Source organism: Lepisosteus oculatus, chromosome 1, assembly GCF_040954835.1.
Source record: "Lepisosteus oculatus isolate fLepOcu1 chromosome 1, fLepOcu1.hap2, whole genome shotgun sequence".
NCBI classification, from domain to species: Eukaryota; Metazoa; Chordata; class Actinopteri; order Semionotiformes; family Lepisosteidae; genus Lepisosteus; species Lepisosteus oculatus.
In genome coordinates, this window is record NC_090696.1 from 16,997,367 (window position 1) to 17,023,733 (window position 26,367).

A 26,367-nucleotide genomic window follows, 5' to 3' on the forward strand; every position below is an offset into this window, starting at 1 on the left:
TGCGTGATTAATCTTGAAGCACAGACTCCGAAGCTCAAAAGTGTCATTGTTGCACCTCCTTACAGCCCGCGCCACATGTAATCCAACAGCCAAGTTGCAATATTCGAAACGCCAGAGGGGTTCATAAGAGCTGGGAGTGCTGTTGCACTCTGGGGGGTGCTGATTTGAGCTTGCAGTGTGCACGGTCTGGCCGGGGCAGCTGTTTACACGCTGCACAGGTTTATAGCACCACTGTGCCGGCTTGCAGCCAAAGCACGCAAGTACAAGCGGGGTGGTGTTTTTCTGACAAGATCTTTGTTGCATGTTGGCTGCGAGTCAGTTTTACTCCTACATGCTGGAAGAAAAGGAGCTTAATGCTCTCAGGATAATGAGATTGTCAGTACAGGCAGATACAATGTAGGTTTCCTCACCCTAGCACTTGTGCCTGAGCGTCAAGCATTACGACATCTTACAGCAAAGCCATCTGCAGCTGCCTGTACTCTCAGGTTAGGCCTGGCTGGCATTGTGTGTGTGCTCATCTCCTGCCTCATCCGCCTCTTAAACGATCCTTTGGTGTCACTCCTTAAATATGATTGCAGATAACTTTGTAAGTCTGTAGCTCTAGGGAGGAAAATGGTGATTTATGCAGGCATACAACATCAGACACCATTATCCCCAAATATTACAGTACATCTGCAAAACATTAGATCTCCCTTTTGGTAATAATGAATTAATTATTTATAGAGGTCAATTGCAAACAGATAATTGACACTTCTATGACGTGAGTCATGTATACATACTGTATGTGTACTGTATACATAGTATAATATAGTAATATGAAGTCCTATTAAAATTATCTTGTTATGCACTCTAGAATGTGATTTGATAATCTGCAATCTACCAGTATCTTAATGACAAGATCAAATAATTTGCTCAAGACACACCTGAAGAAAGGCAAAGTAAAAACCATTCAGTCTGTTTACAGACGCCCCCTTGTTAAACTCCTCAAAGAACTGTCCGCTATCAAACAAATTGAAAAAGAATTGGCAGGGAGGGATTGCGTTGTTTGGAGTTTTATTTTCTGCGTGTCACTTTGTGGTGCTGCAGAGCAAAGTCTTTTCCAGTCAATGCAAAGAGGAGAGCACACCCTGCTTGCGTCGAGCTGAATGAAGGGCTGGCTAGATCACAGCAAGAGCATTTACTGGCAGGTATCGTGTGGCCCTGTGAGAGTGGTATTAGCCAGCGCAGGTGAAGGCGAAGCTGTGTGTGCCCTGCGATGACCTGGCATCCTGTCCAGGGTGTGTCCGGCCTTGCGCCCGTTGCTTGCCGGGTTAGGCTCCAGCAGCACAGGCTGTTGCCACCCATTGTGTTCTGGTTTTGTTTTGTATTTTCCGTCCAATAACAGATCCCACTCTCCGGCACAGCACGCGTGACTCCGCTCTTGCACACAAAGGCAGTCCTGTTTCGGCATTTCGAAGAGGCCCGGTTAGCGCTGGTGTCCTGCTGAACAGAGCTCATTGAGCCGTTGCAATCTTTCCACTTTGGTTGTCTTATCCTAACACACAGGATTCCGAGGAATTCTGTATCCAAGGAACCACAGTGTGTTTTTCTTCTTTTTTTTTTCCTCCTCTTTGGACATGCATTCCCAGAATCCCTCCTGAAGTCATGGGGTTGATGCAAGACTCCCAGTACTTCTTATTTATCTCCAGGTTACTACAAAGAAAAATAATTTTGCAGAAAGCGAACCCACTGTCTTTATCAAAACATGTATCTCTGCAAGAGCCTGGCCTAGGAGAAATATGAGTGACCAGGGGTTACAAAAAGACAGTACTTCTGCAGTACAGAAACCTCTGATTCCTTTGACAGGAAGGCACCGATTTAATAAGATTTGTCTGCACCTTCTCCTAAGCCTGACGTAAATGAGATGGTTCTCTTAATCAAGCCATGTGAATTTTCATTTTGTGTTTGTTGGTTTTATAGCGAGGGATCAGAGCTTTGCAGAATAATGGAGATAGCTATGTGGAGCGGCAGACATGTTTTGGGACTTGTAACTGGAAAGTTGTACTGTAGGTTCAAATCTTGGGTTATGATCTGCCGTTGTTTCCTTGGTCGAAGTACTTCTCTGAGACTGCTCTAGCAAAATGCCCATCTGTGCAAGTGGGCCCAAATGTTAAATCACTTGATTATATCATTGGATAAAAGTGGCAGCCAAATTAATTAAGATTAATGGCTTTGGATCCTATGTCCTAACCTATGTCCTAGGTAATCTATAACCATGGACAACAGAACAGTCTGCCTTTTAGTTTTTATTGCAAGGAGGTGCCTGGTCATGGTAATCATGTGCAAACAATCACATCACACCACTGTCATGAACAATTACATCAGTGTGTGTCTCGCCCCCTCCATTGTGTACTTACACTACTCCCATCTGGGTGATGTCTCTGTGTCCCCAGGTGTAAAAGTAACACCTAGGAAGTCTTTCATCCCCTCTGCAATATCTCTCTCAAACAATGTAAAATCTCCTGAAACAGTTTTGTATCAGCTCTGTTGGTAATGTTTGTCTATCTAATTTCCCCCAGAGGATGAATCTTGAATTGCATTGAAATTGAATTGAAAAAATGTCACAGAATCTCGATGTCTGGGTACGCCTGTGGGATTGTACCACATTATCTGTCACAGTGTTCCCCCCATCAAGAAGATACTATTGTAATATAACGCTGCCCTAGACTAGGACTGTTAGCCCTTCATTTGCTCCTCTATGGACAGCATGTTTAGTCCATTGTACTTTTTGGACAATCAGTCTGCATAAACCTATGCAAATTTTGCACACATTATATTGTTTTTACAGTGACTATGATCAGCACATTTTGCACACACCTATGTATTTAGTTACTTTTATTTATTTTGTTGTCTTTGTTTTATAACTATTCTGATGTCTGTTTTGCTTGTCTTGGGCTGGACTGCTGTAACACATCAATTTCCCTACGGGATTAATAAAGTATTATCTATTTATCTAATCAGAGAGGGAAAAGAATGACTTTCACACTTTAGAACAAGTGGAATTGCCTTTTATACAGTAGTGAAAGCAAGGCCTTTCTAAAGGTAGCTGTTGTATTGTATAAGCATGAAAGAAATGTGTATAGGAGGGTCAGTCCAGTGAACCATCGCAAATAGCCACATCACATATAACCAAGTCCACCCCATACTGGCATATGATACAGTACTAAAGCATATAGTGTTTATGGTTAAAAGACATAAGTAAACCTCCCTTATATGATAATTTGTTGTTTATTTAAGTTAATTAAAACATCACTGATCAGCTAAAACAGCAGTAATCACAAACTTTTATAGTAATCAGCTGAAATCCCTCTCGGAGAATCCCCCCTCTGCCTGCACTTTCTCAGTCTGCCCTCCCAGCTTTGTCCCTGCTCCGTGATCGGTATTTCCCACTGTAATGAAACGGGCAATAAGACTGTCAGAGAGCCTCTAGAGTCGCCTGCGGCCTGTCATATTCCCACACCGCTGACACAGAGCTGGGGGTGTCGGTAACAATCGCAGCCATACAGAAACAAGAGCAGGCTGGGAGGTGGGTGCTGGGTAGTGGGTACTTGAGCAGAGGGCAGGGGGCAGGGGAGGCTCGCCCACCCGCTAGATTTCTCACAGTTCTCGTCTGTTACGCTGCTAAAAAGTTTGAAAGTTGTGCTTGATAACCTTCAACTCAGTTTCACTCCACTCTGTCCATCCGCCATCCAAGAGCCCCGTGTCCCAATGATAATGGGGACTCCCCTTCATCCCCACCAATGTGCAGCCCCACCTGGATGATGTGACTGCAGCCATAGTGCACCAGTACACTCCCCACACAGCAGCTGTCAGTGGGGAGGAGAACAGAGTGATGAAGCCAGTTCAGAGAGGGGGATTATTAGGAGGCCATGACTGGTAAAGGCCTTTTTGAGAAATGCCCTGGGATTTTTCAATGACCGCAGAGAGTCAGGACCTCGGTTTTATGTCTCAGCCGAAGGACGGCGCCTTTTTAAACTCACAGATGTCGGAACCCCAACTGTATGTGTTATCAAGGAGGTCAGTGATGCAGAGGCAGAGTGTGGCTGAGTGTTTTCTCTGTTTGGTCTGGAGGTGCAGTGGAATTTCACGCACTAGAATGAGGATTGCACTGCAGATAGGGACAAGCACATAATGGACACGCACAAAATGTGTGCGTCTGTTTCCAAGCCGCTGGTTTTAAATATTGTAGGAACTAGTCTGATTAATCAGAAGTGATGACCACACAATATGATGGCATATTTTGGCTGTTGGTTTTGTACCAAATAGTGAATAACTTCAATCCGCACAGAGCTCAAAACATGAATACTAAGCACAGGAATGCAGAGAACGAAGCCCTTGCAGTGTGTCCCACCTGCATCTTCTAACCACATCTGCCCCTGAACCATGGAAAACATCCGAACTCTCCAGGGCACAGGAAAAGCAACGTTGCAAAAATGTCACGCATGAAGCTCTTCCAGCATGATTCTCGCTTCTGTGATTGGCGGGGATCAATGACAAACACTCGTGAGTCTCCCTGACATTCCTTGACGTGCTCTGTCAGTCCTGTCAGTCGAGCTTCCAGTTTGAAAGCCATGCAGTTCCAATACAGATTTTGAATTCCTGGAGTATTTCCCCTTCAGTCAATTCAGTGCACTATAAAATCCTTAATAAAAAAAAAAATTAATAATAATAATAATAATAATAACAACTGTATGCAGTGCCTTTAAAAGTAGCTTCTTATCTGTACAGGAAAAGTGAATAAACAGGACAAAAGAAAACAGTTTACAAAGATGGAAGATAACAAAATTAGCACAAATTAAGACTAGGGATTAGAAAATGCAGTAGATTAGAAGATGCCAGGACCAGACACAGACACCAATTAGATAAAAGGCTTTCTGAAGAAGAAGGTTTTGAGTCTGGATTTGAAAGTGCTTGGGAAAGGTGATTGTGTGATATCCTGGAGGACAGAGGTCCAGAGCTCTGGGGCACAGCAGGAGAAGGCCCTGTCAGCCACAGAATAGAGGCAAGCTTGGGGCACACAGGAGACACAGGAGACCCGAGTCAGACGAAAGAAGTTTGCAAGGTGGGGAGTAGGAAGGTAATAAATCAGACAGGTCCTGAGGTGTCCAACCATGCAGAGCCTTAAAGTCGATATGAAACCTAATAGGAAGTTGGTGCAGGACAGGAGTAATGTAATCACTTTAAGCATGCAACCTGGTGAGGCTTCTGGCTGCTGAATTCTGGACATACTGAAGTTTTTTCAGTGTGGACTTAGATACCCCAGTGAACAGGGCGTTGTTCTAATCAATTCTAGAAAAGACAAATGCATTGAGCAGCGTCTCTTCTACGGTCTTGGACAACTTAGTACATAGTCTTGGAATATTTCAGAGATGGAAGAATGATATTCTTACAGTTGCACTCAGATCACTTTATTGTATGTTGCCCTAACTGTAGGATCACACCCTAAGTTGCCCTTTTCTAATGATTGTGATGAGTTGTAATTTATTGATCATTTAACCAAATGCAATGTTTTATTAAGAAAAATGGTCACTGCAGTCTTTAGAAACTGAAGTTCTCTGTGGGACAGGGCCTCTCTGTGACCACAGCTGGAGAGTTCTGGTTTAGTGCTTGATTGATTCACATAGACAAATCAGAGTCTGTAGATTCAGCCAAGAAACACAAACCACAGGACACAATTGTAGACTAGGAGGATGTGCATTTAAAGCTGAAAAATGGAAGCACTTGTACACAAAGAGTTGCAGGAGCATACAGCAAGCCATCCAGCCATGCTATTCAAACACATACCCTGGCTTCATTCAAGAAACAGCTAGGTAAGATCCTCAGACTAATTGGCTACTAGCAATCAATCGAGTTAGACAGGCTAAATGGCCAACTCTCATCAGTCATCTTCCCAGTTTTTTTCTTGATCTTCTAGCAACATAGGTTATCATTCACATTGCTGTTTGACAAGTCATCTCCAGTAGAATTGTGCCCTCATGCTAAATTATTAACATCTAAATCATTTGATTGATGGGACGTGTATGTAATCGGTGATTCTGAACTTTGGCTCAGCCCTATTGTACTTTACTCTCAGTTCCTCTGCCACATGACACTCTAAAAAGGATGAGATGTTGGTGCGACAGACTCCCAGCTATCAGGGAACAAAGCAAGTTTTTGTTTTAAACTGTGTCATTCACATAAAGGACAGACACCTGACATGCTCAGAATGAATTGGTTTTTGTTGTCCTACAAGGCGAGAGACAATGACTGTGAATGCATCAGCTGCTTCCTTTTCTCATGCAGGTGATCTGTTATTTCGCCTGGCTGTTGGATGGCAAACATCCAAACCGCAGCTTGGTGTAAGTTGTGATCATTGTGTTGTACGATCGATTACAGCCAGCTCTGAAGCGATTTATTGTTAAAAATCCTTATCCTCTTTTTATTTAATGTGACCTAACAATGTTGGTCACACACCGTGAAGTTGTCCTAAAGAACAATGCAGTACTGGTCCACTCCTGCAGCCCTACACTAGACCGATAAGGGTGAAAAGATCCATCAAAGTAACTCCACACAGCCTCTTGGGAGTGAGCAGCCATGTGCCTTTGACAGTGCAGCACAGTGGGAGCTGCAGTTATCAAGGAATTCAAGGAGTAAATTCATTTAAGCAGACACAAAACATCCAGGGCGCACTTCGAAAGTAATTTCTAGCTCTTGAGGCAGCGTGACAAGCAGCAAAGATAGGACAGGATCAGCTTTGGTTAGAATTTGATTAAATTGGCCAAATTGTGCTTTGAATGTAGAGTACACAGCCAGCTGACGGGGTCTGTTCTGTCATGTAAGGGAGCTGGCCATGCTCCTCATTAGGCGCTGAAGGGGTTAAGGAGAGGAGAGACCCTCAGGCAGAGCGTTCTGGTGGGTTAAGGTGCCAGCAGATGGTTCACAGGCTGGATAATGTTTTTCTCTTCTGAGAAAGCGGGTTGGGCTCGCCCAGGGGATTTCTCCTGCCCATGACCCACGCCAGGCTTGTCTGCCTGGGAGAGGAGGCTGAGCTGTGGGGCAGGGGCCCAGGCGAGGAAGAGGCCCGCAGGGAGGTCCGAAGATCAGACAGAATCCCAGTGCCAGTCCCAGTCGGGGCCCACAGGGACCGGGGGAGGGAACAGCTCTCATGCTGGAATTTAGATATTGATGCGGACGAGAGCCCAGCTGACAGGAGCCATTCCACAGCTTGCTGCCTGCACGTTCTCCAGCCCGACCCCTGGCTTAAGAATGCAGCCCCGTAATTAAAACATTCCTGCTATTGTTGCTGCATTAGTTACTTTGGCACGCAGTCTAGGATGAAATGAACCTGTGCATGGCGAGAAGATTGTGGGATGCTCAACCAAACCAAATTCAAAAAGCGGCTCATGACTTAATATCTTTTTGTAGGCTTGAGGTTGTACAAAAATATTTTCATGGCCTTTCTTAATTTTAAAGTCTGCAATTCTGTTGTATTTCAAACATCCTCCGTTCACCGTTTATTCCACATCTACCCACGTGTCCCTTTGCCTTGCTAGATTTGTGTCAGCAGTGGCTGCAGTTGTATTTCTTAGTTTGCCTGGGGCTGAAGGCTTGACCAGTGAGAGGGGGAGCCTGGGAAAGACTTTAAAAGTGTCCATCTTGCGTCCTACAGCTGTGTGTTTATTCTGAGTCCCTAACACCTTAAAGACATACAGTACCGTACCAATGCCAGAAAACCTGAATAAATCTGCCAGCCCTTTGCAAAACAGCCAGAAGCTGAGGGAGAGGGGAAGAGAGGGGGGTGACAGTCAGGCATTTCATGATGCTCTCAGGTAATTCTCTGTTGAAAAATATGATCTTACCAATCGTTACGAGACAGAATAATATAAGGAATGTTGGCTAAAATGTGCAGTGCAGAAAACATGATCTGTGGGAAAGATAATGCATGCCTGTGCACAGGCGTGTGTATGAGAGCTGCCTGATGTTAGTCTAAGTGGTGTCTCACACTCCTGTCAGACCATGACGAAAGCAGCCTGTGTTTGCATGTCATCCGCTGATGACAGTGCTGGCACTTAGGTCACTGTTGTCGTTCTGTGCTGGCATGAGTACATATTAAATGATTTTCTGCTGTAACAGTGCACGTCACTTTAACCACCAGGGCCACACGTTTTTAATTCCAGTTTTCTCCTGTTTCCAGTTCTTGTTCCAGCGGGTCTTGAAGGCAGGAAGGGCTCTCTATGCTGCCTTAATCGAACGCAGCCCAGGGCTGATCAGGGACAGGAAGTACCACCTCAAGACTTACAGGTAAAGTGGCAAAAGACTTTAAAGGGTTCCTACCCATGAGCATGAGCCCTAGACAGATTGTGGTCTCATTCTAGCTCCTTGTGGTTGAAGTTCTCGAGTAGCATTGTATGCCTGGTTTGGAGCAAGTTTTAATTCATGCTGCTTAAACTGGGGTTCCGCTAATTCTTCCTATGATCCCTGTGGTAGACGATGCTGTACTGGGAAGGAGCTGGTGGACTGGTTGATGAAAGTAAATGGCAGCATCCAATCGCGGAGCCAGGCAGTGGGCATGTGGCAAGTCTTAGTGGACGAAGGGATTCTTGTTCATGGTAAGTGTGGCAGTAGAGTGCAGAGTGACCCCTGCACCCCTTACTTTGCAGAGTGAGGGCTGGATCTCGGATAACTAGGATGGTCGGTCTTGTCAACATTCTGGATTCCCACTTGCCTCTTGCTTCCTTTTACCCATCAATGATTTACCTACAGTGCCTTGCAGAAGGAACTGGAAGAGACAAGGTGGGCCACCCTTGTACTGATCAACAGGATAGCTTGTACTGATCAACAGGATAGCTTCTACACACACTTCTATACCTATACCTGCTGGGTGTGGGATCGACCCGCTGTGCCTTTCCATCTCGGCTCACTGTGCCGATCCCTCTGCCCACCCAGGGGGAACGAGGAAGGGCAGCCGTGCTCCCCTGATCCTCCCACCCATTGGCCTGTCCATCTCGCACAGTGACGCACAGCAGGTTCGCTGCCAGCCGGAGGACCGGCTCGTCCCTCGCTGACGTCACCAGACGTCTGGCCGGCTCCCAGCAGGTCACAGGGATCGCTCTTTCTTTGGGAGCCACAGTGGTCAACCAATCCCAGACGTTGTCGATGGCGATACTTAGCTGGTACTCAGCCAACTGTGCGCCATTTAGAGAATCCCAAACCATTAGCTAGTGACATGGCCCTGAGAAAAGAACGTCTGCTAAGCAAATGAACAGTAACCTGCAGGTGGGTCACAGAGCCCAACCTGCACTCAGACGGCATGAATCTACACCTTTTCACTCATGTGCAAAGCGGGGTTCTCTTCGTCAGAGCCCACGCAATTTGCACGCTGATCTCCCAGCCCTGTCTTCGGAGGTGCGCCCCGTCTTCCTTACCCGGCCTTCTCCCCTTCCGCTCAAGCAAAGCAGGAGCTGAACTTCCAAGACAAAGACGCCCAGTTCTACCACTTTTTGGAGGCCGAGTTCGGGGCGGACCACACGGCCACCGAGAAGGACTCGGAGGACGAGCTTCAGGAGGCGATGGCGTTGTTGGCTCAGATGGGTCCCGATGCCCTTCTGACCATGATCTTGCGCAAACCGTAAGTAGCCTGGGTCCCCCTGCCCGCGGGCACCTCCGCGGATGCTTGTTGAAGGCGACTGAGCAGCTGGGCACCTTGTCTGCTGTGCAGAGAGCGCTGCCACAGTTAGACGAATGGGCCCAGGTAAAGAGGAATGGCTCCAGTTTTAACAGAACATCTGCACCCTGTCGCATCAGGGCCCTGCGTGATGAAACACGAGCTACCAGCTACAGATGTGTTAGTGCCGGTTTCCTTCTTGATTTTGGCATTTTATTGTATGCCTTATGCCTTGTTTAAAATATGCATGTATTCAAATTTTCCCTTTAGAGGTTTGAACTATAAAGACTATGGGTCTACAGGTAAAGGCTTATTCCATGCTGAAAGGAAAAGAGACACAACGTTTCGGTTGTACAGTAGAGCCTTTTACCCGTTCCTTTGTGACCTATGCATGCTGGCCCGGCTACCTACTTGAACCTCTTTAACTTATAAAACTATTGCCTAGTTAATAAAGTAACGGGGAAATAAATTGCCAGACAGAAGTAAAATGTCCACTTCTCCACGGAAACATTGCCGCCTGGGCTTCTAACAAGGATGCTGAGAACAGTCTGAGGACTGGCAAGGCTGTTACCAGGGAGCTCTGATCCCTCTGCCCTTCCTCCCAGGCCGAGCCAGAGGGGTCCAGAGGACCTGGAGGTGATCTTCGAGGAGCTGCTGCACATCAAGGCCGTAGCCCATCTCTCCAGCTCGGTAAGACTGTCGCCGGGACTATCCTTCCGCCCGCTTTCTCTTTACCCACACAAGCGCCTCGCCAGGGGGTCTGAAGAAGCCTCAGGTCCCCCATTCCCAGCCCCCTGCTCCGCGGCTTGAGGATGAAACCGCTCGAGACCGACATTGTGAGACTCGTTTCTCGCTAGAATGTCGGCACAGAGACATTTACTCACATCTGAACACTAAGCCACTCAGATTTTCAGATTCTGTTGACCCGGAGACGCCTTCCTGTTATGTCAACCTTTAATGCTATTCTGTGCTTGTTGTTCATATTTCACGACCAAAGCATCAATGCCTCTCATTTTATGTGGGCACAGGTGTCTCTGGATCATTTTACAGTTGCACTGTAGTGCCACCTAGTGTCTAAAATGGGAAACAACCACCAACATTGCACATTGCACATTGCACAGCACAACACACAGCATATCCTGTTCCACAGTGGTATGTCTATTGAAGTGCAGGGGTCTCTGTTGTACAATACATACATCGTGGGGATGTTAGAATAATCAGGAGTCCGTGTTGCAGTTCCTGAGTTGGTGATGTGCGGTATGGGAATGCATCCCGTCCCCATGAATGGGAATGAGGGGGTAATGACCTTGATGTCCCGGATTTGTTCAGTCTGGTCTCCCTGAATTTCCCCTTAACTCAGTTAGTGAAGCTTGAGTGGTGGATTTAGTCCTCACTTCCACACGGAGTGCTTCAGCTCCTTTGAGATGAGAGGCTTTATATGTAAAGGTGTGATGACTCCTGCATGTGAATGTAATTAATTGTAAGATGAGATGATTTCTCTGCTGCTCTTGTTGTTGAGGTCCGGAGGGAACTGGCTGCTGTGCTGGTGTTTGAATCCCACGCCAAGGCAGGAACGCTCTGTGAGTAGTTTGCACTTTCCTGTGATTGCATTTTTAATTTGTTGCTGTACCGATGTACATGCATCTTCTTGATATTTATACAGAAGTGTGTTGAATGTCTTCTTTAGTGTCTAAAATTAGCTGAAGCATGCTGCTTAATTTGCAGGATTTTAGTGCATTGGTGTGCCTACAGGAAGTTGTTTGCACTTCACACAAGTCCAGAACTGGCTGCTTGACTGTAGAGGGACATAAATTGAAGTCCTTAATGAGCACAATCATGTTATGTCCTTGAGAAAGAACTGTAATTTATCTGTATTAATAGTGTTTTATAAATGGTTAATAGTAGTGCTGGGGTGTTAATCTGTGACTGTTAACACCCATTGGGAAGTCTTGCATTCTCAGCTTACTTACGGCTACAGAAACTGGGATGAAGGTCCTGTTTTGTCACTTGTGCTTGTGAAGGACTTTGCCCTAAGCTGACTCCCAGTCTTGCTCTGCTTGTGCCAGTGTTCAGCCAAGGAGACAAAGGGACATCCTGGTACATCATCTGGAAGGGCTCTGTCAACGTGATCACGCACGGGAAGGTGAGTAAGGCCTGTGGCTCTGCAGGTGCATAGTGCCAATTACACAGTCATGCCATCCATCCATTTTCTGACCACTTCAGCCAATTGAGGGTGGTGGGGGAGCTGGAGCCTATCCTGGCAAGCAATGGGCACAAGGCAGGGGATCGGACTCCAGTCCATTGCAGGGCATACATGGACACAGACGCAAACTCGCACACACTCACACAAGGGCCAATTCTCCCAGAAGCCAATTTACCTCCCAGAATGTCTTTGGACTGTGGGAGGAAACTGGAGCACCTAGAGAAAACCTTTGCGAACACAGGCAGAACATGCAAACTCCACGCAGATAGCACCCCACAGCCCCAGCAATGCTAGACAGCAATGCTAACCTCTGTACTGTACCACCATGCTGCCCTCACACAATCCTGCAATTAAAAAAAAAAACTTTAATGCACTCTTTGGTGTATCTTAAGGCACTTTCCAACCAAATGTCAGCAGAAGTTTACCCAGATGACCGTGCTCTCTGCGTGTGTCTTGTCATCGTGACAGGGCTTGGTCACCACGCTTCACGAGGGGGATGACTTTGGACAGCTGGCCCTTCTGAATGATGCCCCCCGTGCGGCTACTATCATCCTGCGCGAGGACAACTGCCACTTCCTGCGTGTAGACAAGCAGGACTTCATCCACATCCTCAAGGTCAGTCCCTCAGTCAAATCCAGCAAAGCCTGATCTCCCAATTACCCAGCTCTATACAAGCAGTGCTGATAAACGTAATACTGTATGTGACACACCACCAAGCACAAAACAGAGCAGACACAAACACAGCAGTATGTAGTATGTGGCACCTTTGCCCTGAGTATCAAGCAGAGCCTGACAGCTCCTATAACAGGCTTATACATATATGTGGAAGTATTGTTGGAAAATTGGACAATTCCATTAGCTTCGGTGTTTGTGTGCTCATTTTAATACGACAGGCCCCAGTACTCGAATACAGCTTTTTACTAGTCACGGGATATTCAAGGATAGTGACAACAATTCCCTTATTATTAGAAAGTAACACTGCTGCTACTGTACTAGCAAGGGTTAAATGGCCGCTCAGTGGCCTCATTCAGCCCTCATATGATGGGTATTTCTCAGCCCTGTTCAGCAGTGTCTGTGGTGCGGGCTCTTTTCCAGGATGTGGAGGCCAACACTGTGCGGCTGGAGGAGCATGGGAAGGTGGTGCTGGTGCTGGAGAAGAGCAGTCAAAGCGAGCAGTCCAGTCAGGGAGGCTCAGCCAACAGCAACAAGTAAAGACACCCCCCTCCCCCCCCCACCGGCCACTAGGAGAACCGCAACAGGGCAAAGACACATGGCCAATCAGGAATCCTCAAAGACTCACTGCCACCCAATGGTGTAACCCTTTGTGTGCACAGAGGCAATTACAGAATAAGAGCCCCTTTGCTACACACTACCAGTCAACCACCCCATAAATGTAAATCCCAGGTTTGAATGTGGTTTTTCTACAGTCTGTTCCAATTAGAGAACTTGGCGGCGTTGTACCATGGGACCCGCACAGACTTGGCTAATGTCCACCGCCTTTCCATTGTCTCCTCAGGTACACGGTGATGTCTGGGACCCCGGAGAAAATCCTGGAACACCTGCTTGAAACAGTGCGGCTGGACTCGAACCCCAGCGAACTCCCAGGTTCGGTAGCAGGGGGGCAAGCCGAATGCTACCTGTTGCATTTCTGCTGCTCATAGACGAATGTAGGCCTACTAAATATATGAGCGTCTGAGAGGCCGGTCAGGCTCCCTGATGATAATCTGAACTCTGATAAACTGATCGGATTTGTGGGAGAGAGACTTCCTGGAGAGGCTAAACAGACACTTGGCTTTCAAAAGGCAAACCTGATAGGCTCGCCATTGTTACTGTTCTGCCTCATTGAAACCACATCCGTGAACATTTATTAAATTCGCAGACATTATAATCCACTGTAAGCAAATGGGAGTGGCTGAGGTGCAGGCAGTTTGGCCAGAGCAGAAAACTTTTTACAGGCCGGTGCAAGGGGAACGTTAAGGCCTAGATAAAACCTGGCTTTAATTCAGTCATCTGCCACACACTGCAGGTTTGCAGGTCTTGTGATCGTAACCGTGAACTGTGTTTTATTCCCCCAGATTCCTGTGTGACCGACTTCCTCCTAACCCACTGTGTCTTCATGCCCTCATCACAGCTCTGCCCAGTGCTGCTGCACTAATATCCTGCCACCAGGCTCCCAGGAGGGTCACAGTGTATCTTGTGAGGGCACAGGTCATTCAAAAAATGAGTCGATTGCCGTCAGGATGCAGAGCCAGTTATTATTATGGGGGAAAAAGGTCGAAAGTTGACTTGAATATGAAACACAAGCCTATTATTTTTACGACACCGGTGGTCGGTTGTATTTAAAAGAAAATGGAAACAAGGATCCCATCTTATGGGTAGGTAAAGGTGAGAATGAGATCTGGGGGATTCAGCAGCCAGTAGCTTTATAATCTTCTAATACAAATGTGAAGAAAACTGACGGTAGATCAGGTACTGTAGACATACTGTTCAGGTACAGAAGAACAAGTACAGGAGAACTGGTGCAGAGAACACATGGCTATAGAGGCTTTCTGCCCATTGGATTTCAGTACTGCAGGCTGTTTAACTGTCTGATTAGTCAAACACCTTTGGTGGTCATAACAGTCTGGTTCTGCCAGAGAGCTGCACTGGAATTCATTGATGGGTCTTGGTAACTGCTTGGCCCTGACCTAGCAGATGACTAGATGACGACCTTCTTGTGACGGTGCCCTGAACAGTGTGGCCCTTAACCCTCCTGTGAACCTACCACACCGAGCCCTCAGAAGGCTCCGAGCTGGAGAAGGCGGCGTACTCCCTCAACAAGAAGCAGAAGATCATCCACCTGCTGTACCAGTGGGTGGGGCTGTACGGGAAGCTGCTCAAAGAGGACCCCACAGCTGTGGAGTTTCTGGAGGTAAGGAGAGCGCAAACCCTGTGTGAATCCAAGGAGAGCTCATAATTATCCAAGTGCCTAGAAAGATGCCAGCCTGTTCTAGCTCATAATTAATTACCCAAGTGCCTAGAAAAATGCCATCTTGTTCTAGCTCATAATTAATTACCCAAGTGCCTAGAAAGATGCTATCTTGTTCTAGCTCATAATTAATGAATTGTCCAAATTGCAGATGGGCTAACCTAGTGAGATGACTGTGAACTGTGACGGTATTTTAGACTGTAGAGCCCTGGACAAAAAAGGGTGTGTGTCAGATCTTCCATGAATGCAGGCTGCTTAAAGGAAAACCCATGTTCTAGAGGGTGTTGCGGTGAGTTTGGTACATTTAAATCTGTACAGCAGCACACCTCTCAGTCAAACTGAGTAAACAGTGGATAATCTGCCTTCCCTGGGCGGTCAGTTGAAGTTTTATTTCTGCTTACGTTAACAGACGCAGTGAAATGTGACTCCCATAATGTGTCTTTGCAATCCAGTTTTCAAAGCACACACACCCCCCTTCTTTTCTGAACCTCAAGATGCCTTACCGTGCTCAGACCCAGGCTTATCGGGATAATCCCTTTAAAGGCGGTGGAGGAGGTGTGGGTTGAGCCGTTTTGCACCCTGCGGAAGGTCGGCATGCCTCAGTGGTCTGCTGGGAGGGCTGGGCTGGCACAGGCAGCTCCTGACTTCCTTGCGCTTTGCGCTTTCTGCCCATCCTTGTAATTCCCTCCCAGAGCCTGAAGGGGGCAGTGGTGAGGGACTCCCGTCTGACCGTCATGCTGAAGGAGCAGCAGCTCCCTGACCGGAGGAAGACCCGAGCGTGAGTGACAAACAGGAAATGGCAGGGGAGCAGAAGGCGGCTGCTCAGCGTCTGGCTCGCACCCCTGCTGACAGTCAAACTGTCTTCAGTCTTTTTCCTCTTAATGGTATTTTTAGTCACTAGAATTGATTACCGTTTGGAAGAACTTAAAGAGACCATGTGGATTTGTAAATGCCACCAAGACTTAAGTATTTTAGATTTCATGGTAATTATTAGTTATGATTAGAATTCATTATGATAATTATTTTCTCTCCCTGCTGGTTTGTGCAGCTCCGGTTCAGTGTCTCATTCTCATCCTGAAATGTGCCTTTTGATTTCTTTCTCGCAGGCTGGAGAACGGCTACAGCGCAGCGTCTCAGAGCAAGGTGGGTTTCGCTCGGCTTGCTGTCTCTAGCTCCGGGGCGGGATGGGGGGGGGAGACCAGCCAGCGCAGTGCTGGCGTGACCTCGCCACGACCTGTATTCTGCACGGGCCGGGCTGGCATCCTCCCCTTGTCACAGTGAGCGCAAACCCCCAAGTCCTCCAAAACTCCCCTGAGTCCTTGGGGATCCTGTGCAGGACTGTTCTGAAGCAGACTCTCCCGCTGTCTTTCTCACAGGCTAACGAGTTCGACTGGTTTTCTGGTCAGGAGGAATGTGTGAGGAAGTGCCGGCCAATCAGATCGCAGGATAAAGGTGAGGTTTTTATCCTCAACCATGCTGCAGTACCGCAGAGCTTCTGGATCTGTTCCTTCACAGTGGGCTCGCCTACAGCCGGTCCTGCTTATTCTACCTGAAAGCCAAGCTCCATCGTCCTGAACACAGGCACAGAAAGGCCTTTTTTATTGTTAATTTGCACATTTGGTGCAAATCAGTGGTGCCCAAGTCCTGTCCTCAGGATTCACAAGATCCTGCGAGATTTTCCAGTTGTTTTTCACTGCTCACAGCCAATTGGTCAAATATATAGTGCAATTTTAAAAAACAGAGAGTGCAGATGAGATGAAAAGTGACCCAACCCTCCGAAAGAAGCAAGGGTGTTGGAAGACCAGGCAGTTAGGAATCATTTACAGAACAGTCATGCCTCGAGATTCCCTCCGTCCGTTTTCTAATCCAGGTCAGAGGGGAGCCAGAGCCTGTCCCAGCAAGCCACAGGCACAAGGCAGGACACACCCCGGACAGGAGGCCAGTCCATCACAGGGAGGACAGACGCAGACATGTGCACAGTCACACAGGGGCAGTTTTTCAAGAATTTCAATTAACCTACCAGTATGTTTTTGAACTGTTCGAGAAAAATCGGCGCACCTGGAGGAAACCCATGCGAACACAGGGAGAACATGCAAACTCCACCCACATTCGATCAAATGTCCGATTCCCTTCACAAGTCTACACAACTCATAGCTAGAAATCTTGCTGCAATGCGGCTCTCATTGGCTATCAGGGACCTAAATTATTCAAACACACTTTGGCACCTATAGCTCACTAATCACTTAATCCACTTGGATTCTATTTTACTCTTTCAACTCCAGTCTAAATCCACAGGGTTTTCTAAGGCTTATCCCACCTAAATATTTACTCAATTGAACCAACCGAATCTCCCAGGTCTAAAGCAATGGTAAGGCATTGATTTCACAAGTCCTGTGGTTCCTGCTGGCCTGTAACCATATGGTGTCAGAGATATTTGAATATTAGAATATTTTGAAATGCAGCACTTTTATACTGCGGAGTAAATTGCACTCTACTCTTGTCAATGAATTGGCAAAAAGGCTTTTCTCGTTATGTGTTTCAGTGATAAAATCTGCCCATAATGTTTTTGTGAATGCTGCCCTTCTCACGAGCTGCGTCAAGAGTCTGAAAAAGAGCATCACAGAATTGATACTGTCTGCCGGGATGGTGATGAAGGGTTTTTACAGTACAGACCACAAAAATTCCAAAGCATAGTTATCAGTTATGAATTATAATATTTATATTGATGACCAGTGGGATTTATATTTGTTCAACATGTACCTTTAAGGGCTGACAAGGTATACAAAGCCGTGAGGCTGATTATTTGCACAGTTGGTCTAAACATTTTGTTTTGTTCCAGTAATGACTGGAGTATTCCAGGCAGGGTCCAGAATATGCTACAAGAGTTTCAAGGTGCACTACATTGATGGGATACCAGGCACTGTTAGAGTGTGCCCACAGCCTCTTTTCACTCTTTGGCATCTAACTTTCTTCATTCTAGTTCACGTTTGTCTGCCATTTGTGTCAAGTATGTGGGAATTCTTTCTAGATCAGCTCCATAGGTGAGAGATCTGGGGACTGCTCTCTTCATGATTAGGAGGACGCTTGACTTCCACCCTGGTCCTGGACCGGTGTTGGAGGTCCCAGCACCCGAGGAGCGCTAATTTACTGTTAAATTAGTTCCAGTAACGAGCAGCTCCAGGCTGTTAAGAGCTGAGCTGGAATGAAACCCTTCAGAGACATGGGCCCTCTGGACAGGACTGCCCACCCAGGCTCACACTCGACTACAGGTTAGTAAACTGACCCCAGCCTGTCTCCCCTTGTTCCCCGAAGTGCTGTATGAGATCTTCCGCCCCGATCGCACCCCCGTCTCCCTGATGCTCCCGGTTGACACCTCCGTGCAGGATGTGATATCAGCGCTTGTCAACCCAGGAGGGAACCATGTCTTGGTCAAAATTAACTCCTCTGGAGGTAGGGCAGTGCTCCGTTGTGACTTCCACTTCTGGCAGGTGTCTGGATTCCTTCCACAGCTCAGAAATCCTGTATCCTAATGCACCATGATTTCAGTTTGGACTGGGCTGACTGTGTCTGATCAGGAGCACACTGTAGCTGGGGGGTGCTGGATCAGGAGCACACCGTAGCTGGAGATGCTGATCAGGAGCACACTATAGCTGGAGATGCAAGGTTGGGGCCACTCCTTCCCTTTGAGGAGTGCAGCTGCCCTTTTATTATACAATCTTAATGTAATCAATTAGAATTGATGGAATCCAATGACAGATGATTGCACAATCCTGATGTAGGTTTTATAGTTTTTCTTTTCTCCTCTGAGTCTGATACACACCACCATGCTCTGTATAAATGTTTTTCATTCAGTGAATTGTTCACTGCTAGAGCAGAGAATTACAAACCTCAGTTGAAAAGTACCATTTTGCAAGTCAGACCACAATCCATCCTTTCCTGAATTTTCTGGGGAAGCTTCCTGCATCCTCTCAGAGGAATCCTGGGGGAAACTGGCTGGGATGAGATGCGCTAGAGCTAGTGGGAGGGTTCTTGGTGAACATGGCGTGTCTGTGTTGTGTGTTTCAGAGAGGGCCCAGCTCAAACTGGACACCACGGCTGTCTTCACATCCCTGGGGGTGAACGAGAGGCTCTTCCTCTGCACTGCCAACCAAGTGGATCAGCTGGTACCTTTCCTTTGCTCCCAACGTCCACTTCGCACCTGGTCAGGGGCTCTGCTGGTGTTTTGTAGAAAGCACATTCTGTCCAAAGTAATTGTAAAGTGAGCACCCGCAGAAATTCATCATTCGCCAGCTAGCTTTCCGACAATATGCCTGCGTGGAAAAAAAAAACACAATCCTTCTGCAACTCCGTCTGGCATTCCAAGGCCAGTAGATGGATTGGATAGTTGGATATGGATAGATTGAGCTGTGATTGCATCACCTTCAATTATTTGTGCTGAGTGTGGGGTCACACATGTGACCTGCGCTCCCAAAACATGAAAAGTCATTCCCCACAAATTAAGTTATTAATCTTGCTCACATGCTCTGAAAGACAGGCTTAAGGGTCAAGTTACCAATTAATCTGTTTCAGTTCTGCAGGTAGTATGGCCTTGAAAAGTCAGAATATGACTTTAATTTTAAATTTACCAGAATCAGAAAGGGTTATCATGAGAATTAAGGGCATGTTTATATTTATACTGTATGTTTGATCTCTGCATAACCCAGAAGGAGACCTGAACTGGAAAGCAACAATTATTTGTTGCTTTGACTACCACACAATCAGAAATTTAAAAATTATGGATGAGATGGATGATCATGGCCTGGGTTTTGGCAGATTCCTCTGAAGGAGCAGCAGGGGCCTGACCAAGGCACCCTGGACTCCCTGGAGCAGATGAGCTCTAAGGACATAGCCTGCCAGCTCAGCGACTACGACTGGGAGCTCTTTGGCGCCATGCACGAGGTGAGAAGTCCTGGTAAAGGCCGGCACACCAGAATCCTTTTCATGATGGCAGCATGACCACAGATAAAGATCTACAGGCAGTGACGCTCTTGTCTCAATCAGATTGTCCTGGACCTCATTTTCACCCTCATCATTCTTTTATGCAGAACACATTCTTAACTCCCATATGACCTAAACAATTGTGGAATGTCACTGGATTAGTAATTGCTATCTTTTTGGGTTAAAGGTGTAACCTGCATTTGGTTTCACCTGTTGGATTTTTTATATTTTCTGCTCTTTCGACACTCAAAAGGGCCTTGCTGTTGTTCATCCCCTGATGTGCAGATTGTGTGTCACTGTTTTAACTGTAAACGTCCTTAATTGTGAAGCATCGTACTCAGTAGAGCAGGTTTTGGCAACAATGACTAGATGTTGAGAAAGCAAGGCATTTGTGAGGAAAAAGCCACCGTATAGAGTATCTCTGAAAACAATCTTATTAATTTCAAAAAGTAATCCATTACCCAAATCATGTGTAACTATAATGGAATACTTTTAAAAATAATATTATCCAGTACTCCTTTTAGTATAGTAAGATTTTTAGTGGCAGACACTGAGATGTGTTTAATGGCTTGAGCTGTGTAAGTGCTCTTCCTCGGTATTTAAAGCGCTCAGGTCTAATTCGATTTAGGAACAACTAGACGATCAAATTTGTTGAAGCGGGATTGGGTTGCAGTACGTAAAGCAGTCATTTAATAACATGATTGATTCATGATGCACTCGTACCCACCTGAAAACAAATAAAAAAACATTTTAAAGGATAATGAATTAATGGTACAGTTTAAGACAGACATGACATTAAACGCACCAACCACAGAACTGCCACCTCTCAGATTTCTCAAAGAGCAGTTCAGATAGGGCCCAGGAGAAAGTATGACCTTTAACCTTCATCGCTGGTCCTTGGGGGTATTATGACCTTTAACCTTCATTGCTAATACCCAAGGTAAAGAGTTTGACCTCTAAGCTCCATCACCAGTCCATAAGGGTAAAGAGTATGACCTATGACCTCTATCACCAGTCCATAAGGGTAAAGAGTATGACCGTTAACCTCCATCGCCAGTCCATAAGGGTAAAGAGTATGAGCGTTAATCTCCATCGCCAGTCCATAAGGGTAAAGAGTATGACCGTTAATCTCCATCACCAGTCCATAAGGGTAAAGAGTATGACCGTTAACCTCCATCAACAGTCCATAAGGGTAAAGAGTATGACTGTTAACCTCCATCACCAGTCCATAAGGGTAAAGAGTATGACTGTTAACCTCCATTGCCAGTCCATAAGGGTAAAGAGTATATCACCAGTCCATAAGGGTAAAGAGTATGACCGCTAACCCCCATCGCCAGTCCATAAGGGTAAAGAGTATGACCGTTAATCTCCATCACCAGCCCATAAGGGTAAAGAGTATGACTGTTAACCTCCATCTCCAGTCCATAAGGGTAAAGAGTGACCTTTAACCTCCATCACCAGCCCATAAGGGTAAAGAGTATGACCTATGACCTCTATCACCAGTCCATAAGGGTAAAGAGTGACCTTTAACCTCCATCACCAGTCCATAAAAAGAATATGACCTTTATGAGCTTTAGTCCCGAGGGTAATGACCTCTCTCTTTCTGCATTACTCTCTCAGGTGGAGCTGGTTTATTACATATTTGGGCGTCACAAGTTCCGTGGAGCCACCACTGCCAACCTGGAGCGCTTTGTGCGCCGGTTCAATGAAGTCCAGCACTGGGTGGCCACTGAGCTGTGCTTGTGCCCTGACCTCGGCAAGCGGGCGCTGCTACTGAAGAAATTCATCAAGGTGGCCACCGTGTGAGTCTGCCTGTCCGTTGCAGACCGTACGCCGTGCATCTGGCAGCAGATCTGGAGCTGGATGCGGCTCCGTTATGTGATTTTAACAAAGACCCGTTGTTCACGCTCCTCGGCTCTCGGCCAGAGTAAAAGTAGAAACAGCTTCAGGGGGAAATTCAGCCTTAAGTGTGTGATCCCTTCACTTTCTCACCATTGCCAAGGTCTAGCTCAGTGTTCCAGGAAGTACAAACTACACGTCTGCTCGGATTCTGCCCTTTGTTTGCAGTCAGCCTGGGATAGATAGATAATACTTTATTAATCCCGTAGGGAAATTGATGTGTTACAGCAGTCCAGCCCAAGACAAGCAAAACAGACATCAGAATAGTTATAAAACAAAAGACAACAAAATAAATACAAATAAATACATAGGTGTGTGCAAAATGTGCTGATCATAGTCACTGTAAAAACAATAAAATATGTGCAAAATGTGCATAGGTTTATACAGACTGATTGTCCAAAAAGTACAATGGAGTAAACATGCTGTCCATAGACAAGCAAATGAAGGGCTAACAGTCCTAGCCTAGGGCAGCATTATACACCCTGACAGCCGCCGGGAGGAAAGACCTGCGGAAACGTTCCCATCCAGTAAACCAGGATCAACACTGATAAGAATAGAAATCTCTTTCATTCTTAAATCAGCACAGCTTATCGATCCACAATGATGGAAATACAAACAAAATTTGCTTTGTGTTGAAAACTGTACAATTTCACCATGCAAGGTCTTGAACAAGCTGCCCAGCCATGTGGTTGAAGCCAGTACTTTGGTACTTTCTTTCAAGAAACGGCTGGATAAGATCCTTGGGCAGAAGGGCTCCTCTCGTTTGTAACCTTGCCTGTACTCATTTCTTACTAATTTGACAGCAGCTCCAAAGACCAAATCCCTCTCTGCCCAGAGGCTAGAAAGAGTGTACAGAATTGCAGCGGGAGAGACACCGGGTTATCATTCTGAGTGGCGTTCCCAGGCTGGCTGTTTCCTGTGTCTCAAGTGTCGTCTCGGTTCCAGGTTGAAGGAGCAGAAAAACCTGAACTCCTTCTTCGCTGTGATGTTCGGCCTGAGCAACAGCGCTGTGCAGCGTCTCTCCAGGACCTGGGAGGTGAGATCCGTGGGGGAGGCCTGGAAGGGGGAGAGTGGACAGGTGCAAACAGGCCATGATTGGGGCAAAAACACACTGGAGTGGCAACACTGAAATCATTGCGCTGTAGCAACCTCTGCCCCTTGGGTAGAGGGAACTTGGGTTGCCCTGGAGACAGATCACCTTGACCGGCTGCATAACGTTAGAGCAGTTCCTTTTCGAGAGAGAGGTGTAAATCAGGTTTGGTATTCCACAGATAAGGGTGCAGTTTTACAGAGCAGGGGATGCAAGACGTCACAGTGCAGTTCAGTGAAGATTTGAAGTGAAAAAGCGCCCTTTCCAGAGAACACAGAAAAGCATTGCATTTTCTTGTAATGCTGTGCACCCACGCATTTACAACCCACTTTTATAGTTGAGTCTCAGCTACCAGATATATTGTGTTTTAGGGAGAGAGACCTTTGCACATACATTACTTATATAAATATCGCCCGTCATAGTGGTTATTTGTGATAAGTTATCCCAGCCCTTCAGTTATTCTGAAATGTCAAATACAACAGATTTCTGCCTCTCTGCAAAGAGCAAATTTAGAATGAGCTCCTTCAGACCCGCAGATCAGACTCTAAAAAAAATACAAAACCTTTCATCTTCACTGAAACACAATTTGGAAAAATGGTCATTTTGTTCACGGATCACAAAACATGATTAATGAGGTGCTTTTCTCTTTATAAAGTGAATAATTAGAAAAATACCCCGTTATTTACTTTAATATGAAGGTCTTTTGTGTTTTTTCACAGAGACTGCCAAGCAAGACGAGAAGAATCTATTGTGCTTACGAGAGGTTAATGGTACGTCACATTTTATGTGTAAAATATATTGTCATCACAAAAGCAGGAGAGTCAATGCTATTACACTGCCTGTGTTAATCACTATATTGGAAACCAAGAATTTATTAATAAACTGTTCTGCAAATTCACCTCAAAATACTGACTGCTTCCAAGAAGACTTTATCAAATTAAAAATGCCTTCTCATAATATATACAGGTAATTAATGCAAATGGGTCTTTGAAAATGAGTCATACACCATAAATCAAAGTGATGTGTTTCTTTTCTGGCAAACAAATGGACTATTATTTTTAATTACTATTTGATGCTTTTGTGCAAGATGTCAATGTTATATCATGAGATGAGTAAAACAGTAAAAAATTAACAGTGACAGAGCAGGCCAGAGCTGAAGGACAGGTAGACAAAATTTAAAGCCAGATTGGTGTCTTGCAACTCATTCAAAATTGTACTTAACAAAGCAGTCTTTTGCAAAAACTTCACTGGATGAAAACAAAACAGGACATACAGTTCAAGCAAACGTTTGGGCACCCCTGGTCAAATTGTGTGTTTCACAGAATCTCTAAGTAAAAAGAAGTTAACACAAGCTCTGCAAGGTACAAACTTAAACATGACATTTTTCTGCACATTGTAATGTAGTAATATAATAATAATAATAATAATTGCTTTTCTGGACATTCCACTCAAAGCGCTTTACAGGTAATGGGGACTCCCCTCCACCACCACCAATGTGCAGCCCCACCTGGATGATGTGACGGCAGCCATAGTGCGCCAGAACGCTCACCACACAGTGGGGAGGAGAGCAGAGTAATGAAGCCAATTTATAGAGGGGGATTGTTAGAAGGCCGATGGGAAATTTAGCCAGGACGCCGGGGTACACCCCTACTCTTTTCGAGAAACACCCTGGGATTTTTAATGACCACAGAGAGTCAGGACCTCGGTTTTACGTCTCATCCGAAGGACGGCGCCTGTTTACAGTATAGTGTCCCCGTCACTACACTGGGGCGTTAGGACCCACGTGAGCCGCAGGGTGAGCGCCCCCTGCTGGCCCCACTAATGCCTCTTCCAGCAGCAACCTTAGTTTTTCCCAGGAGGTCTCCCATCCAGGTACTGACCAGGCTCACACCTGCTGAGCTTCAGTGGGTTGCCAGTTGTGAGTTGCAGGGTGATATGGCTGCTGGCATAGTAATGTACAATTACTATTTATTTACTGAGTTTAACAGATTGAAAAACAGTGAATGTGGCACATGCAAAAGTTTGGGCACCCTTCCAATCAAATCATTAATACTTTTTTTGTGAAACATGCATTTTGACTGGAGGTGCCCAAACGTTTGCATACAACTGTAAAAACAATATTTAAGTACTCATTCAGCAGATACTACTGCATGCAAAGCACTTTGGATAATAGTGGGTTAGCCATGCATCAAGACCATCTGCTGCAGACTCACCACAGAACAGTTTGCTATCTTGCCCAAGGGAGGAAGCACCGGGAGATTCAGAAACTCGCGCAAAGGCTGCCCTGCGTCAATGGTGAAGCCAGGGCCTAAACTGTACAGATCTCCCTGGCCTCCCGACCGGACTGCCCTGACTTCCTAACACCTGTCAGGCACCTGTCAGGCACCTGTGAGGTCTTCGGCCGAGTGACACAGTTGTTCATTGACATGCACCTCTTTCTCAGGACCCCTCTCGCAACCACAGGGCCTACAGACTGGCTGTCGCCAAGCTCAGCTCTCCTTACATTCCATTCATGCCGCTGTTACTAAAAGGTAAGTAAGTGCCTTGGCAGCTTTCATACAGGTCATCGAAAACGCTAAGACCGCACAAGTGGAGAATATGAGGTAACTGCTAAGTTACTCCGCCGCTGGGGTGCATACAGTATGCTGGCACGTATGCTTCTAGCAAACACTGCCACCCACAAAGGTACCCATTCCATTCACTGCTACATTAAAGTCCCAGGACATGTGTGATCTCAAAGACAGACTGCAAGTGTCTCTGCAGGGAAAATGACACACCTGGCAGCAGTGTAGGCACCATGTCGAGCAGAACAGGGCTGAAAGAATCTCAGTGGAGACACATTCAGTCTGGCTTATGTGGATGTGTACACTAAATTCTCCTGACTCCCGTTACTCTCTGTGAGGCTTGGGAAGTATGAAGTAACTTTTAAACCTACTTTGATGGGATTTGTCCAGTTCCTTAACCCGTCATGTTGAAGGTACACAAAACAGGGCAATAACCAACCAACATCGTCTTAAAAATGTAGTCACTTGGCAAAACATTGCAAAAAAAAACAGGTAAAAGTGCAAAAGGCAAAATAAAAATAAAAACTGGAACAGCTCCTCTCTTCTTCTTAAAACTGAGTCTCTGTGATTTTTTTTTTTTCTGGAACAGATATGACATTTATTCATGAAGGCAACAAGAACCATATCGAAGGTCTGGTGAACTTTGAGAAAATGGTAAGATTTCATTCAAAGACAGGCAGGCTGCTGCATCTTGGAGAGACCTCAGAGGTTACTTGTCTCAATTGACTGGCTCGGTTTCCAAAAACGAAAGAACAGGATTGGAAGCAGACCTCCAGCCCCCTGAAAGCAAATTCCAAACATATCAGCTGACAGCCGCCGTCTGTCCGAGAGAGACCTCCTTATAATGGAAAGTCGCCCTAGAGTTGTGGGTTTGCTGGATTTGGGATTTGCCATTGCAGAGTGTGTCAACGGCTCGATTTGATCACGGCACAGTTTCTTTTTGTCATGTTTTGATTGTTTTACACTGACAAAGCAGCCGTTATT

At 46.1% G+C, this 26,367-nt stretch overlaps 1 protein-coding gene across 4 annotated transcripts in view; it reads left to right on the top strand.

Annotated features, from left to right (window-relative positions):
• The window catches only part of rapgef3 (Rap guanine nucleotide exchange factor (GEF) 3), a 45,191-nt gene that overhangs the window by 14,642 nt on the left and 4,182 nt on the right, over positions 1 to 26,367 (top strand). For all 4 annotated transcript variants that reach the window (XM_069183201.1, XM_006629357.3, XM_069183245.1 and 1 more), the window contains 22 exons: positions 8,213 to 8,319; positions 8,506 to 8,627; positions 9,469 to 9,646; positions 10,288 to 10,372; positions 11,202 to 11,262; positions 11,749 to 11,825; positions 12,354 to 12,500; positions 12,981 to 13,093; positions 13,402 to 13,490; positions 13,961 to 14,039; positions 14,646 to 14,796; positions 15,546 to 15,631; positions 15,960 to 15,996; positions 16,230 to 16,305; positions 18,166 to 18,303; positions 18,919 to 19,016; positions 19,666 to 19,791; positions 21,451 to 21,632; positions 22,675 to 22,765; positions 23,539 to 23,589; positions 25,263 to 25,350; positions 25,973 to 26,037. In XM_069183201.1, the coding sequence (XP_069039302.1) occupies positions 8,213 to 8,319; positions 8,506 to 8,627; positions 9,469 to 9,646; positions 10,288 to 10,372; positions 11,202 to 11,262; positions 11,749 to 11,825; positions 12,354 to 12,500; positions 12,981 to 13,093; positions 13,402 to 13,490; positions 13,961 to 14,039; positions 14,646 to 14,796; positions 15,546 to 15,631; positions 15,960 to 15,996; positions 16,230 to 16,305; positions 18,166 to 18,303; positions 18,919 to 19,016; positions 19,666 to 19,791; positions 21,451 to 21,632; positions 22,675 to 22,765; positions 23,539 to 23,589; positions 25,263 to 25,350; positions 25,973 to 26,037 (2,247 nt within the window). The remainder of the gene's footprint in view (positions 1 to 8,212; positions 8,320 to 8,505; positions 8,628 to 9,468; positions 9,647 to 10,287; positions 10,373 to 11,201; positions 11,263 to 11,748; positions 11,826 to 12,353; positions 12,501 to 12,980; positions 13,094 to 13,401; positions 13,491 to 13,960; positions 14,040 to 14,645; positions 14,797 to 15,545; positions 15,632 to 15,959; positions 15,997 to 16,229; positions 16,306 to 18,165; positions 18,304 to 18,918; positions 19,017 to 19,665; positions 19,792 to 21,450; positions 21,633 to 22,674; positions 22,766 to 23,538; positions 23,590 to 25,262; positions 25,351 to 25,972; positions 26,038 to 26,367) is intronic.